The sequence below is a fragment of the Lepidochelys kempii genome, chromosome 14, assembly GCF_965140285.1.
Source record: "Lepidochelys kempii isolate rLepKem1 chromosome 14, rLepKem1.hap1, whole genome shotgun sequence".
Classification (NCBI taxonomy): Eukaryota; Metazoa; Chordata; order Testudines; family Cheloniidae; genus Lepidochelys; species Lepidochelys kempii.
The window spans coordinates 47,818,856-47,835,523 of NC_136393.1; the positions used below are offsets into that span (position 1 = coordinate 47,818,856).

General features: G+C 51.3%; 1 protein-coding gene across 2 annotated transcripts in view; it reads right to left on the minus strand.

Annotated features, from left to right (window-relative positions):
* The window catches only part of LOC140898353 (C-type lectin domain family 2 member D), a 125,348-nt gene continuing 108,680 nt past the window's right edge, over positions 1 to 16,668 (minus strand). For both annotated transcript variants that reach the window (XM_073312063.2, XM_073312062.2), the window contains exons 2-6: positions 14,665 to 14,874; positions 8,924 to 9,040; positions 5,996 to 6,174; positions 4,236 to 4,339; positions 1 to 3,760 (exon numbers count right to left, since the gene is read on the minus strand). In XM_073312063.2, coding sequence (XP_073168164.2) covers positions 3,610 to 3,760; positions 4,236 to 4,339; positions 5,996 to 6,174; positions 8,924 to 9,040; positions 14,665 to 14,749 — 636 coding nt within the window. In that variant the 5' untranslated portion in view covers positions 14,750 to 14,874 and the 3' untranslated portion in view covers positions 1 to 3,609. The remainder of the gene's footprint in view (positions 3,761 to 4,235; positions 4,340 to 5,995; positions 6,175 to 8,923; positions 9,041 to 14,664; positions 14,875 to 16,668) is intronic.

Below are 16,668 nucleotides of genomic sequence, written 5' to 3' on the forward strand. Positions count from 1 at the left end.
TTGCTTTCCAGATTTTTATTTATTACTTAATATCATAAAGTGAGGTTAAGGCTCCAGCTGAGATCAGGGCCCCGTTGTGCCGGGGGCTGCCCAGACACAGAGCGAGAGACAGTCTCAGCCCCAAAGAGTTTGCAGTCAATAAGTATGTTTGTAGCTGATCATGAATTGTGTGCTTAATTGCATGCAAGCTCACAGCCTACACAATAACATGGCCATATAATAATGATGGGTGGAAGGTTATGTAATAAAATTGCCAATTCAATAAGCCAAGGCTAAAAGACAAGTTCAACCCCCCCCAAAGGATGGCTGAGAAAGAACAATTAAAGGATCAATCCTGTAATCCTCTGCCATGTAATCAGACGATGCTGACCAGCACAGCCCCTGAGTCGTAGCAGCCTCCCAACTTTCCCAAGCTCCCCTAAAATTTCGGTGCTGCCAGGGCTCCTCATTTGGTCTCAAGTCCCAGCTCCTGGAATCCTGTGAGCAACTCGGCTTTCGCTCAGAGCTAGCATTGCACAGCCGTGGTGCCGCATTGCGCCTGGTGAAGACGCTCTCTGCCGATGGGAGAGAGCTCTCCCGTCGGCATAATAAACCCACCTCGGCGGGAGAAGCACTCCTGCCAACGCAGCCCCGTGCGCGCTGGGGCTTAGGTTGGTGTAACTTACGTCACTCAAGGGGCTGGCAATTGTGTACACCCCTGAGTGACATAAGTGATGCCACCATAAGTGGTAGCATGTACAAGCCCTACGTAGAGGCAGATTAAGATTTACTGGGGCCCTGGGCACAAAGAATATTTGGACCCCTCCCTCACAGCTCCCTCGCCACGGGGATCCGCCCCCTGCTCCTCCTCCCTCCACGAGGCCCCGTGGTAAGAGCCATCCAGGGAACTCAGGCTGCTGTAGGGAGCCCTGGACCTTCCACCTAGGCTGACCAGACAGCAAATGTGAAAAATCGGGACGGGGATGGGGGGTAATAGGAGCCTATATAAGAAAATGACCCCAAAATCTGGACTGTCCCTATAAAATTGGGACATCAGGTCACCCTACTTCCACCTACTCTGGCCGGCGCACCCCAGGAGGGTGGGGACACAGGCTGGGGGCTGCCCTTGGGCCCACCAACCTCCGCCACAAGGCAGGTGGCGGGTCTGGTGCGCCCCACAGCAGCCTGACTCCCTGGGTGGCTCTTTACCATGGCCTGGGTCTGGCTTCTGGCCTGGCCAGGGGGGTGGAGCCTTGGAGGAAGAGGTGGAGCAGGGGCAGGTACTAGTAGTGGCCCCCCCCCGACTTCCACACAGATTCCAGTGGACCTGTGACCTGTGCATGAATTCGCCCCTGGCCCTAGGTTTCTGCCTCTTGGGCTTATGGAGAAAAGTCTGGAAACATAACCCCCAGCGGCTCAGAAAACTACTAAAACACCCCATGATTTAGTTTAAAAAAAATCTCATGATTATTTCCAATAATCTTGTGATTTTGGAGACCTGACTAATTTTTAAATGCAGGGGGCTGGCGTTAACATCATTTGCAAATATATACACAAAGGTCACAATAACAAATGACTAGGTGATTGTGTAGGCCCAATCCTCATTTAAGGGTCTTCCAATAATCTCCCAGGAATTTGTTCTTCTCACAGTTGTGTATGTTTTAGAGAGTAGGGTCCACTTTGGGTAGATGGTGTAAACCATATGAGGCAACAGTCAGTGCTGAAGGAGGATTATGTGGCTGGGGAAACTGGGCTGGATCCCTTAACAAATGTCTGAACTTTCTTACCAGGTACAGAGATTCTTAGTGTAAGAAAAGAACTGGGTGGGATAGGCAGAGGGGATCTGGCTATCACAACACACCCTCAACCTGTGGAACTCATTGCCAGGGGATGTTGTGAGGGCCAAAACTAGAACAGGGTTCAAAATGAAGTCGGTAAGTTCCTGGAGGACAGGTCCAACAATGGCTGTTAGCCAAGAGGGTCAGGGATGCACCCCCATGCTCTGAGGGCTTGTACACACTAGCACTTAGGTCGGAATAACATATGTCGCTCGGGGTGTGAAAAAACAACGCCCCGAGCGATGTAAGTTACACCGGCCTAAGTGCTGGTGTGGACAACGCTATGTTGGTGAGAGACAGGGGTCTGTGCAGAAATTTAACTCTGGCCTCTTTTTGGGTGCTACGCATTCTGTGCTCCCCCTGGCTCCGACAGGAGCTTGCTCTTCCCTCTCTCCCTCCCTGTCCGGGCTCCGGCAGGAGCTCGCTCTCCTCCCTGCAGCCAGGAGGAGCTTGCTTTCCCTGCCACCATGGCCCCTGGGCTGGAGGAGTTCTGTGCCCCCAATGATTAGTAGCAATTCTAGTGCAGACTAGCTTTGAATGTCCCTAACCTCTGTTTGCCGGAAGCTGGGAGTGGATGACAGAGGCCGGCCCAAGAGTTGCCCAGTTCTGTTCATTCCCTCTGGGGCACCTGGCCCTGGCCACTGTCGGAAGACAGGCTACTGGGCTAGATGGGCCATTGGTCTGGGCCAGTCTGGCCATTCTTATGTTCTGCCACACACTCCACTGCTTCTGATTAAGGCATTGGGGCAAATTCAGAAGCAGCACAGTGCTTAATTTGTGCCATGGCATTACATCAGTTATGAATGTAAAAAAAAACGGCTTAAGCCCTGGCAGCTCTGTCATTACTAGGGTGACCAGACATCCCGATAACATCAGGACTGTCCCAATATTTAGTTGTTTGTCTCGGGTCCCGACGCCATTTGTCCCGATGCTTTGGCTTGGGGCTGGAGGAGGACACTGGTGAGCGCTCACCTGGGCTCCCGGCGGTGCTTATTTGGGGCGGCTCCCGGGAAACGGCGGGCAGCAGGACCCTGCGGCCCCTAGGCACAGGGGCGGCCAGGGGCGTGTGCGTCTGCATGCTCCACCTACCACGAGCGCCGGCTCCATCGCGGCCAATGGGAGCTGCGGGCGCAGACAGGGGTGCTGCGTGCTACACACCCCCCCAAGTAAGTCCCGCCCTCACAGCTTCCAGCCAATGGCAGCCGGAGCCAGTGCTTGTGCCTGGCGCAGCACATGGAGTGGAGACCCCGCTGGCCACCGCTGACCCGAGGAGCCAGAGGAACCTGCCAGGTGCTTCCCAGTGGGTGGGAACCATCCCCCAGGTAAGCGGCGGGGCTGTGGGCAGGAGCCGGGGCCGTGTGCTTGGGGGGCAGGGGGGGCATGAGGCCATGCACCCCCAACCCGCAGCTTGCAGCAGGACTAGAGCCGGGGCTGTGAGCCCCCGACTCATGGCGGGGCTGCACCCGGAGCTGGGGGGCCCTGCACCCCCGACCTGCAGCTTCCTCAAGCTTTGTATCCCCCTCCCCCCATGGCTCCAGTGGGGGCAGGAGGCGGGGTGAGCCCGTGGCTGCCCCCACCTAAGTGTCCCGATATTTTGTTCTTGTCATCTGGTCACCCTAGTCATTACAAATTAAGCACTGAGGCAGCATAAATGGTGTTGCAAGCTACATATGGGAGGAAGGGTGTCGTTTACATGCCAACAGCACAGTGAGCGTAGCAGGGAAAGCAACCCGGTGATTGTCGTGGGCCATGTGCCTGTCGGCTGCCTTCACCAAGGGTGAGCCTCACCCTTTCAAGGCCTCTTCTGTTCCATCCCAGTCAAGCCCTTCTTCAGATGCAGGCTGGGTTTGCTACAGACCCAGTTCTTCTCTGTCTGGCACCTCGAGGAGATGACGGCCACGTCGTTCAGATACGCGCAGCTTCCTCCTCCCTTCACCTCAAACCTGCAGACGGGAGATCCCGGGGGGAGAGTCAGTCAGTGCTAGGCAGAGGCAGAGAGAGCCGAAGTCAGAGAGAGACCAGATTTCGGAAGGGATTTCCCTTTCCTGGACCACCGCCAAGCTCCTCCCTCCCCATCCAGAGGGGGAACTTTAACAAGGGCCAAAATGGGAGCCGGGGGAGAAAGAGGCCAGAGCTGGGTGTCAGGGTCCTGGGCAAAGGAAGCCAGAATTAGTGGCTTGGGAGCCAGGAACTGAAGCCAGGGGTAAGAGCCAGTAACAGGGTGAAGCGTGTCAAGATGAGGACCAAGCCGGAATCAGAAATCAGGGTCCGTGTGGCGGTTCCAGGGGTCACACCGGAGTCAGACTCTTAAGTCAGAGCCAAGGTCCATACCAAGGTCCACGTTTAGCAGCCCATTGAGCAAATTTAGCACCAGTGAACGAACACGGAGAAACTTCACAGAAAGAAAGCGGGACTCACATGCTGTTGAATTCTGTCCCGTTCATCCACCTCCAAGGCTGGCTTTCTTCCCGCCGCAGGCCAATCCAGTAGTAAGTGCGCCCCTTGTACCGCATCAGGAAAACCTTTAAAACAAGGTGTCTTCATGAATTTGGTCTGTTTAGAAGCATTTCCAGGGGGCCCACCGCCCGAGTACGTAGATCTACTAAAGCCCTCTGCCGTCTCCATGGACCTCTGTGTGCAGCCTTTGAGCAGAGCATAGCTTTGTAGGAGAAAGAGAGAATGCTCCGAGAAGGCCAGAGGTTGAGCTGGGTAAAACGTTTCACACAAAACGGCTTTTTTGCCCCCCCCCCCACTGGAAAATGTGGATTCGGTGACGCCGAAACATTTCACGAATTCGTCAATGTCACCGAATTGTTCATTTTGCAAAAAAACACCCCAACATTTTATAAAAACAAACCATCTCCTAGGGTGATTTGGGGGGGGTTGAACATTTCTTTTCATTTCAAAATGTCTTGGATTTAAAAAAAAATCAAGAGATTTTGAAATGAAAAGAAATAGACGAACCCAAAAATCGCCACAGGAGATTGTTTTCAATAAAGGACCATTTGAAAATGCTCAGTCTCTAAAGGAAACTTTTTGACTTTCTTTCAACTTTTTTTATTCACTGAAAATGTTTCTTTTGCGGTCTGATCTGAAACGAGGGGTGTTTTTTAATCGGTTTTTCAAAGTGCACCAAAAAACATAGCCTTGCCCCTCTACCTCCCCTTGGGGAGGTTCGGGTGTAAATCAAGCCATCTTCTCGGCTCAGTTCACTTTACTATGGCCAATCTGCATGGAAGTCCTGAACTGGGGAAGGAATAAGGTCCTCTTTCCTCCTCCAGCAGATGACCAGGGCTGGAGCTCTGCTGGGCCATTCCTTGAGAGGAAAGGTTCTCCCAGAGGGATCAGAGGTCCCTACAATTGCACGCTGACTGGAGCACCTTGGACCTAGCCAGGGCTGGGTTCAGTGGCCAGAACTCTCAGACAATGTCGCCTCCCAGTAGAAGAAGCACCAGGGCCCCCCACTGCACTTTCCTTTCCTTTTTATTTTTTTTTAAAAGTGTTCAAAAAATACTGGAAATCAAAACAAAACATTTCAATTGACCCCAAATGAATTTCGGGCCCTCCCAACTTTTCAGTTTGATGACAATTTCGAAAGATTTCCTTTTGAGTTTGACTCTATGGTGCACATCGTCAAATCGAGGGCGCCCCCTCCTGCCTGGATACGGCATTGCAGGGGACTTCACCTCTCATGCCCCCAGGGGCCGCTTCCTTGGCCGGCCATAGCCTTTCTCCGCCTGCCTCTTCTCCCGACTCCCCCTCAGGATATTCTGTGGCTCGGCCGCCCGGCCAAGTCACGTCAAGGGTTAAAACCCTTCCAGGGGCAGCATGAACAAGGCCAGATAAAGATTCAAACAAGGCTTCAAATTAACAGCCCTTCCGCCCCTCTCCCTTGTTGTATCCTGACTGTTAAATGCTAGCCCAGGAGACCTTGCTCCTCTGCAATTTCTCCCCAGCTGAGCTCCCCGAGTCTACTTACAAGCTTTGGCTTCACCTCCCTTGTTGAAGAGACAGGTAGTTACTACCTGCCAGGTGCAGAACATGATTAATTGGGTCCTTTCCCTTGCATTGCAGGTGCTGGGGACAAAGCCCCATCACAGCTGCAAATCGGGTTTTTTTTTCAGACTTGCCCTAGAACCAAGCAAACCCCAAACACGTTATTTGCCCCAGTCCCTTACCAGGTCCTGCAAAGTGTCAATCTCAACCAGGGAGGCACCCAGTGAAGAGCAGTGGTGCTGACTGGATTCCCAGTTCCCTTCCGCTTCTGAGAAATAGTAACATTTCCCTTGGTACCCGACCCAGCCGTCCGGGCAGCAGGGTTCAGAAAGAAGAGGCTCAGGGACATGAGACATTACCACTGGAAATAAGAAAGCAATATAGGGTGAGAAATCTTTCCCTTTCCGTCTCAGGGCCTGGGTCTCCATTGGCATGCGATGTGGGAGGGAAACACCACCCAAGCATGAATGTCAGCACCTTTCGCTCTTTCTGAGCTGCCTCAGTGATTGTCCAAGGCAGAGCGCCACGGGGGACTGGACCTTCTGTATCCACGGGGAATGAGTAGAAACAATCCCCTCAGATCCAGGCCTTGCTGAGAGCTCGGGCAATGGCTTGGAGGGCAGAGGGAGTTAGAAATGAAGCCTCCATGCCCCTGATTTCAGGGGTGCTCTAGGAGGGGAGTGGGGACAAAGAGTCTGGACTCCTGGGTTCCATCCCCAGCTCTGGGAGGGGAATGGGGTCGAGTGGTTAGAGGGGGTGGTTGGCAGACAGGACTCCTGGGTTCTATCCCCGTTCTGGGAGGGGAGTGAGGTGAAGTGGGTTAGACTGGAGGGAAACTGGGAGGACTCCCGGGTTCTATCCCCAGCTTGCTTGATGTGAATCAGTGGCAAATTGGCTCCCCCCCTGTGCCCCAGTTTCCCTTTCTATAAAACAAAGGGATAATGAAATCAGCCTTTATAGAGTTATGATGGGGTGTGTAGACCCCATGCTGTGACAGCCAGGAAAAGAGTTAACAGACAGATCAGTTATTCCCGCAGCTGAGACTAAGGGGCCAGTTAGCAACAGCTGCAGTAAAAGGCTGCAGACTGCAGCTGAGAAGGCTGGTTGCCGGAGAGATTTCTGCCGGGAGCCAGACTTCCAGAGGGAAAAGATGGGAGGACATAGAATGCAGAGAGGTGGAGGTAAGAAGGAGCAAGGGTTTTAGCTGCCTAAACACATGGTCCCTGGGCTGGAACCCAGAAAGGGCATTGCAGGGTCCCCCCACCACTCCCAGAAAGGGGGTGGTCTAGAAAAAACTCCCTGAGAAAGAAAGAACAAGAAGCTGATGACCTGATAGAAGGTGATGGACCTTTATGGGCTCTGGGACTCAGAAGGGGTGAGATTACTAATGACCTGGAGTTGCGAGAAGAGCCCAGAAATGAGTCCCAGGGGGAGGCTTAAAGGGCCTGGCCATTAGACTTTGGGGGTCGGGGGTGGGGTAGTTTTGCACTTTTCAGCTAACCCTGGAAGGGAACCGGACTGAGGTGACCTGGCTGACCACAGAAGCTTCAAACCATGGCAGAACCAGGTGTTATAATAATAAATAGATTTATTAACTACACAAGGATAGATTTTAAGTGATTATAAGTAGTAAGCGTACAGATCAAAGCTAAAACAGACAAACCCCTGCAATGCCCCATCCTGGCATAAGGGGGTGCTGTGGGAGTGAGCTCTAGGGATAATTATGCCTATAATAGGTGCTGATTGAAGCCCTGGAGCCAGACATTTTCAAACCCATCCTGTTGTGGCAATTGCAATTGACCAGAATGTTCCTTTCAGTCACCGGGGTTGATCTCTAGGGGATAGGGAGCGGGATGAGATGTCATGGACACTGAGTTTTTTCCTGCCTGGGTAGCCAGAGACTTATCTGTATGAGGAAATACAAATGGGGTTGGGGGCGGCGGGGTGGGGGGGGGGAGCGAGGACCTAAAACAAAACTGTGGCATGAAGGAGCCATTTGCTAAGCTTCCACTGCTCAGACAAGTCGCTTTTTACGCTTTCCACAGGTTCTGTCCTGCTTTGCTACACTGTAGGGTGTATGGGGCGGGGGCTTTGTCATACGGTGCTGAGTTCGTAGAGTTTATAGAGCAGCCCTATAGAGCTCACAATCTAGATTGAGAAAGGCTGGGAGAAAGGAAAGCTCATTCACCCCATTTTACAGATAGGGAACTAAGGCACAGGGAGATGAAATGACTTGATCAGGGTCACACAGACAGCCTGTGGCAGAGGCACCATTTGAACCCAGATCTCCTGAGTTCCACCCCAGTGCCTTTCCTCTACGGCCAGCCTCCTGCCATACAGGTCACAGCTGTGTGTCCTGGGGCATTTGACACTGGGGAGGCGTAGAGGGTGCTGTTTGGAGATGGTGGAATACGCACATCTTTGTTATCGATATTATATTAGCCCCTAGAGGCTCCAGCACGGATCGGGCCCCCATGGTGCAGGGCGCTGTATGCGCATGTAACGATCAGATGGCCCCAGCCGCACAGAGCTTCAGTCTAAATTTCGGCCAAAACGAGTTATTTGGGGGAGGTTGATTCCAGTCATTCTCAGCTCTTCCATGGCTTTACTCCTCCATGGATCTGGGAGCAATCTGCCAAGGAGCCCTCGGGGTCACGGTCCCCATTTGCCAAGTGGGGGCATGACAGCATTCGCGCTTGAGCCTGCTAGGACACGTCACTGGGCTACGGGGGAGAGTGTGCATGGACTGTGCAAAGCCCTCTACTGCCCTCCCCAGTCCTGACCCTCAGCAGCCCTCCTCCCTTGTCCCTCCCATCCTCAAAGGGTGATGGGGTGTTTCCACCTCATTCCTCCCTCTTGGGTCAGCCACCCTGCTGCTGGTAGCTCACAGAGGTACATGAAGAACCTGCCTTCAAGGGGCACCAGCATTCGCTACAGCATTATGGGCTGGCTGATGAGCTCCTCGATTGGAGGCCATTTGGCCCTGGAGCCCCCCATGCCCTCCCCCAGCATTGCAGGGTGCAGGACCTATGGATCCGGGACTGTGACCACAACAGCTCCGGGGGAAAGGGGAGCCACAGAGATCCAGGCATGCAGAGCTGGCAACTCACCTGCCAGAGCTACTATCAGAATGAGGATGAGGATGGTCATGATACTCATCAAGCATGCGACTGCAGTTATGGCTTTACGGGATGAGAGAGTTTTGCAAACGGCGTCGGGGGCATAATCTGAAAGAGAAGAGGAGATTAGCGCTCCCACTGGAGAGGCAGCTGAGCTGCCCTAGGAATTAGCTAAACAATTCCTCTCTCTGTTTAACACAACAGCCCTGGATGGGTCGTTGGCAGGATTTCAGTCCAGGCCTTTCTTAGGGCTTGTCTACACTGCCAAGTTGTCATCAAAACTTTTGTCTTTCCCGTGCGTAAAAAAGCCCTCCCCCGAAAGACAAAAGTTTTGCGAACCATAGGCGCCGACTTCCCCTCTTTCCCCTGGGTGCTCGACCCCCCACTCCACCCCTTCCATGAGGCCCTGCCCCTGCCCCACCCCTTCCCCCCCCCCATTCCAACCCCTTCCCCAAAGTCCCCGCCCCAACTCCGCCCCCTCCCTGCCAATATTCCCAACTCCTTCCCCAAATCCCCGCCCTGGCCCCGTCTCTTCCCCGCTTCCTCCCCTGAGTGCGCCGGAGCGTGCTAACACGGCCAAACTGCTCTTTGGTGGCAGCCAGGCGGGAAGCGCTGGGAGGTAGGCGGAGGAGCGGGGATGTGGCGTGCTCAGGGGTGAGGAGGAGGTGGGGCGCGGGGGGGGGGAGAGGAGGGGAGCTTGGCTGCCGGTGGGTGCAGAGCACCCACTAACTTTTCCCTGGGGGTGCTCCAGCCCCAGAGCACCCACGGAGTCGGCGCCTATGGTGTGAACGTAGCTTGGCTGGCAGGAGCGCTCTCCCGCCGGCAAAGCGAACGCCGCTCGCAGGGGTGGAAGAATTTTGTCGGCAAAAGTGCCGACAAAGAGCGTTTACACACGCCGACTTTTGGCGATAAGGCTGTGTTGAGACAGCCCTGTCGCTGAAAAAGCTGCGGGGTGCAGACAAGCCCCTACTTGAGCCAAATAACCCAGCTTCCTCCGTTCAGAAGCTGCTGCAGACTCATGTCCATACCGTGGCTTGGCACTAGAGATGCCCTGTGTTTAGTATGGCCATGCTTAGGGACTGGAGTACGGCATGCGGTATCAAGCTACTCCAGGTGGCATCATCCTAACTACTGTGAAACCAGCCATAGATTGCAAACATACTAATTTCTATCTTCACGCCATGAGTGGGGTTTGAACCTGGGGATCTAAAGGCACGAGTTGCTGCAGCTTGAGCTAAAGGGGCACGTCCTCTAATGTAGGAAGCAGTAGCAGACTCGTAAATTTCATACAAGATCCAACCTCTAGAGAGCCCACAGCGTGTTGACTAGGTATCATCTACACTGTGAGCTAGACAAGTTACAACAGGGGCACCCGACCCTTTCAGCCTGACGCTGAAGATATTTCAAAAGGTCGTCCTTTGCCATGCGCTCCCATAGACTCGGGCAAAGGCAGTCAAGCTTTGTAGGGAGGCAGCAAGGTAGCTCCAATCCCTCCCATTGCAATGCAGCAAACAGCCAGTGGGGGGCGCTGCAGGCCAGAAGGGAGAGCATCTGCTTAAGAATGCTTGTGACACCAGAATTGCTCTAGATGTCTAAGATGCCTGCCTGGTGTGTCTTTCTCATGTGCTCCGGGTGTAACTGATTATCAGATCTGGGATCAAGAAGGAATTCCCCCCCCCCGCCCCCGGGTCAGATTGGTAGGAGCCTTGGGGGTCGGGTCTTGCCCGCCTGTGTAGCATGGGACAGGGGGTTGCCTGCTGGGACATCTAGACCCGTTTCACAAAGTTCTTGAACAATACCATCAACGGTGCCCCCACGAGATCTTCCAAATCAAGTGGGATGACTGACGCACCACAACAGTGTTCTGTCCCAAGCCAAAACCTTCAGCACTGAAGCTATGATCGTCCGCCACCAACTCCATTGGGCTGGTCATGTTCTTTGAATGCCAGAACATCGATTCCTGAAGCAGGTCACATTCTCACAACTGAACCATGGCCAATGGTCGAGGGGCGGACAAAAAAAAACCCGCTTCAAAGACACCTTCCAAGCCAATGTGAAGAAGTACAATATTGACATAAACTCCTGGGAAGCCTTTGATCCAGCGAAATGGAAAAGGACTTTGTGGCAAGGATGCCAGTATTTCGAGATCCAATGGAGACAACAAGAAATGGGGACAGGAGAAAACAACGCTCTGCAGCCTGACTCAACAATCCAGATCTGCCCCTTCCATTGGGAAATGTCTGCCCCAACTGGGACAAGATCTGTGGATCCCGGATTGGTCTTGTTAGCCACCTGCAGATCCACTAGCAATAACTAGCTATCATTTTATTGGGAGACCATCATCCTTGAATGTCGAGGGATCTCTGACCTCCCTGGTGTTCCAGGGAACGCGGGTGTGTCGGGTTCCCCAGGGTGCAACCTGGACCTGGGGTACCACTGGGCCCTCTGTCTTACTAACCTGTCTTACTAACTGTGATGCTGTGACACGCTTCAAACCTCTCCAGGTACTGCACTTACACAGACATCCTCAGGCAGGGACACACCCAGCTGAGTTACACGAATGCTTCTCCCAGCCACTCATGAACCAACAATAGAGAGACTCCAGCCAATTCCCCTAGCTCCCCAGCCTTGGACCCATGGGCTGTACCATCATCTTGCCCTGATCACACACCTGACCAATGTACGTTCATTACTCAGTCTGTCCCTCCCTCAGTGTAGAGAGGACATGCACCAGCCCTTGAAACCTGAGCAGAATTCCAAAGCACTTCAACCAAAGCACACTGTTTTAGGAAAAATATAAAACAGATTTATTAACCACAGCAAGATAGATTTTAAGTGATTATATGTAGCAGGCGTAGAGAGCAAAGTTGGTTACCTAAGAAATAAAAGTTATATCGAAACCTGAGTTCTATAAACTAGACTGGATTTGAATCAGGCAGTGTCTCACTCTGATAGATGGTATAGTTCCTGAATACACGGGCTTGGATTCTTCTTTCCAGTCTGAGGCCACCTCCCCCATTCAAAGTCTTTTTTCTCCAGATGTGTTTCCAGGTGTTGAGTTGTGGGGGGAGTGAAGCCAAGTGATGATGTCACTTCCCCTCTTTTATAGTTTCTTACCCACTGTGTATGTCCTATCTCTGAGAAGTCTCCATTGTATACAGTTCCTGGGATAGACCTTGGGAGTGTGGATTCCTTTAGTGGGCTGTCAGTGTGTCTGGTTCTCCTATTGTTGCACCTGAAAGGCTGGTTGTGGGTGTTCCCAACCTCACAACATATTTCAGTCACACACCTGTAGCAAAACTTCATAACTTCTCATCCAATGACAGCACAAACAATCCAACAGGCTATTAATGTTCAACAGATCGAGCCTTTTAAAATGATACCTCACAAGGCAAACCTTGTACAAGACATCGCATAACTATCTGACAGCGGTGAATATGGGGGTTCTGGGATGCTGCTTGGAGCACAGCGGGCACTGATGGCACTTCAGTCTCTCCTGATCTCTGAGGATTAAAATACTTTAGTTTAACTGAAGTTCTTGGCCTCAACGTAGGGGTATTTGGGTGAGACGTAGTGGCCTGTGCTATACAGGAGGTCAGGCTAAATGATCTGATGGCCTCTTCCAGCCTTCAACTCTATGAATCTATCTCTTGGGCTGCCAGGGGAATGCTGAGAACGAGTCAGAGAGACAGCGTCCCTTACCTCTTCTCAATAGCAGTAGATCACAAGCAGACACTTCATGTTGCGGGATCCAGCCAATGGAGACACATTTTCAACCATAATCGAATGTGCACTTTTGCTGAACACACAGAGCTGGCAGGACAGTGGTAAACATATTTTGTGAAAAATGTTGGGGGATTTATTCTGGGTTGTTTTTTTTTTGCACAGACCACACCAGTTTCCAGTTTTGAGCAATGAAACTTCCAAATTTCTGTTGGAAAATTCTGATCTGACGCAGTTCAAGCATTTGGGAGGAACATATTGATTTTGTTGAAATTGTCTAGGGTAAATTATCAAAGTATATCGTTTTCACTCTATCGTATTCAATATATCGTTTTCAGCACAGTTGAACGTTTCAGTGGGAACTTATGAAAGTATTATCATTTTCAGGACATTCTAATGAAGTAATCAATGTAAAACATTTCAGCAAGGTCTGTTCCATTCAAAATTGGTATTTATACCATGCTCATCACCGTACCTGAGCGCCTTCCAGCCATGCATTAAGAAACATGGCTACACATCTGTCACTCCCCAGAGGGAGTAGCATGTGCAGTGGAGTGTCTTCTTGTGGCAGGATGCATCTTATTTTATTATAAATATACCCGTTGCGCTGTGTCTAAGAGAAGTCAAAGGCCTGTGCCTTGCACTTGGAGCGGAAGGTGCTGAGGTTTGTGATGGTCCTTCGTTCTTGGGGGAATTCACACCACACAGACCAGCATTACCGTATAGTTGAGGGATCAATTGGGCCAGAGGAACAGAGCTGTCCACCACAGTCTTCATCCCAGAGTTTTAGGTGGACTTTTAGGTATATTGGGCCCACACCACGGCGTGCCTTGAAGATAAGGATGGAGACCTTCAACAGTCATACGTGAGGGCTACAGTTTAGAGAGATTATTGGCCCCCCCTCCCAGTATCTAGAAAATAGACCCTCATCCTTTCCCCCTCACCCACATCCCTTCCCTTAAACATCTGCTGCTTTTTAAATGTCAACACAAAACCACTGACTTTGTTTATTCATCATGAGCTATTTTATACGCCCAATCAAGTTCTGCCAGCTAGTTCTGCTAGCTTCCTCTCTCACTCACCAGCTCTATTCAGCAATGGGGACCCCTGGGAAGCCCAGGGGTACTTTGTGGTGCTGTCCAGAGACCAGCACTATGGACAACCAAAGGGCAATTTGGGACGTAGGTAGGAGGACAGCATGTGACCAAGCCTTCAGGGGGATAGGCTAGAGTAAGGTTTCAGGCAGACAATACATGCTTATGCTTTTAGAGCCAGAGATACATGGTATCCAGTAATGGTCTCACGAGCCCTGTATACACAGATGACACCATCTCTATTCTGTTTCCCACCCTAAGTAGAGATGTTGTTTATAAGACACCCTTCCCCTGGTATTCGGCCCCAAATTTCCAGAAGGTTGAAAGGTTGCATGAACCAAAAAACAAGGCATGTTTCTGTGTTACACTTACACCCACAGAAATCCCCATTCGCAAGAACCAGTCAGGCAGCCACATGCCCCTGTTGCTCAGCTGGCCCCAACCACTGTTCAACTGCATGCATATGTGTGAGATTGTGGGTGTGCACAACCTTTGCCCAGACAGGTTGTTTGGGGATGTGCCAGCTACATTTTAAAGCTTAAAGACCTCGGCCCTCGTCTTTTTCCACTTCACACCCTGCCCGGGGGGTGGGGGAGTGATCTCCCATGTCTTTAAGTATCCTTTCTGTGCCAATCACTCCATCTATCTCTCTTCATCCGATCCCATATCTCGTCCTGCTCTCAGTCGCATTATGGTGACGGTGACCGGTTGGACATAAATTGGGTGTCAGTGCAGATGACTCCACTGAGGTGACCATGGCCCAGCTCCACGGTGGAATTTAGGCTGCTATCTTCCATGGGTCTGAGCCCAAATACCCTTTGTCCCCCCCTTCCTCTTTGGAAAGTTTGGTTCTCGCTCTGTGACTCAGTGACACTCCCCAGCTTTTCCCCAGGGCATTTATACTCAGTTGGTTACCTAGCTTTGCTCCTTTCTCTGCATCTCCTTGGTCTTTAAGCGGCTTCTCTAGCTCTGTTTTCTCCCTCTGCATGCCTTTCCCCATCTCTTCCTAGGAGCTCTGGGGTGTGTTGTGCTCTGATCAGTTGCCCTTCGTTGGATGCTGCCGTATTCCAGGCTCAGTGGATGTCCAATCAGCCAGAGGTGGAACCAGAGCCGAACCCTAAAGCCCTGTAACATAACAACCAAGAGTTTTTACAAGCTGTGACTTCTGCAAAACTATTTGTTTTAGTAGCACCTCATCTGCCCAACTCACCCCCGACCCATTTGTCCCTTTCAACAACCAGTTGCATCCTGTCAGACCCCTAGATTTTAAGCACTCTGGGGCAAGGACTATCTTCTTCATTACTGGCATGTACAGCGCCTAGCACAATGAGGCCCTGAACCTTGATTGGGTTTCCTGGACTCTGCCATAAGATAAATCAATAATGATATGATTTAAGGGCTAATGAGCTTTATGGGGATCTTTTGTCATTCATCCTCTGGTTCATTAAGTCATCACTCAGAACAATGGGTAGATTAATAATAAACCTTCCTTTCTCCCACCTTATGACTTTAAGCGAAACAATGTTAAGCGAATTCAATTTCCCCATAAGAATTAATGTAAATAGGGGGGTTAGGTTCCAGGGAAATTTTTTTCTTTGCCACATAAAAGACTATATTATATATATATATATATATATATATATATATATATATATATATATATACACACATACACAGAGTATAAGTTTTAAACAAACAATTTAATACTGTACACAGCAATGATGATTTTGAAGCTTGGTTGAGGTGGTGAAGTCAGAGGGTGGGATATTTCCCAGGGAATGCCTTACTGCTAAATGATGAACTAACACTCGGCTGAGCCCTCAAGGGGTTAACTCGTTAATGTAGCCTCACACTCTACAAGGCAGCAGGATTGGAGGGAGGGGAGACAGCATAGCAGAGAGAGACAGAGACACACACCATGTGTGGCCTGTGAGAGAGAGAGATGCGCATTTCCCCTTTAAGTACCCTGACCCACTCTTAAGTACATTGCCTGATTGAGTTAATCAGCAAGCGGAGACTTCAGCAGCTGCTGCCAGGAAGCTCCCTCCATCCTGAGCCCTGTTGTGTATCCCCCTGCTCTATGGAGATGGGATAAGCAGGGTGCAGGAGCAAGGGGGAGGGGGACACCCTGACATTAGCCCCCGTCTTCTCCCGCCCCCAGCAAGCAGGAGGCTCGAGGAGCAGCTCCAAGGCAGAGGGCAGGAGCAGCACATGGCAGTGGGAGGAGGGACAGCTGAACTGCCCGGCAATTGGGCTGCCGCCCAGGGAACTTAAGGAAGCGGGCAGCTGATAGGGGGGCTGCTGGACCACCCTGGTTCCAAGCCCCCACCAGCTCGCTCCAAGCTGCTCTTCCTGCAAGCAGGGGACAAAGCAGGCAGCTGCCAAACAAAGTTAAAAGGGAGCATTGCACAACTTTAAAGGAGCATGTTCTCTAACTGATCAGCGATGTAACAAGGAAATAACGTTAACCGGGGACGACTTTAAGTGAGGAATTCCCGTAATCTGCATGTTCTTGAAAGCCTGGGACTGTTTATCTCAGAGAGGAGGCAAATAAGAGCGATATGACAGGAATCGCCTCTCGTTATTTTATATTGTGTCGATCATGTATGTTAAGTTCCTCTAGTCTGGTTTTATAAAAACAGACCTTCTTTTGCAGCTCCTTGGTTGCATTTTTGGCAAACCCAATTTAATAATAATACCCCATGCATTTCATCAGTAGATCGGGAAGCACTTTACAACAGAGGTGTAAGGGGGGATCCTTATCCCCATGTTACAAGTGGGGAAACTGAGGCACAGAGCCCAGAAGTGACTCACCTAGCAGACCGGGGCAGAGCCACTGGAATAAAGGCCAGTATGCACTTGGCCACACTGCCTATGCAACTGCGAATTGCTAACTTTAGGACCTGTCTCCTCTGAAAA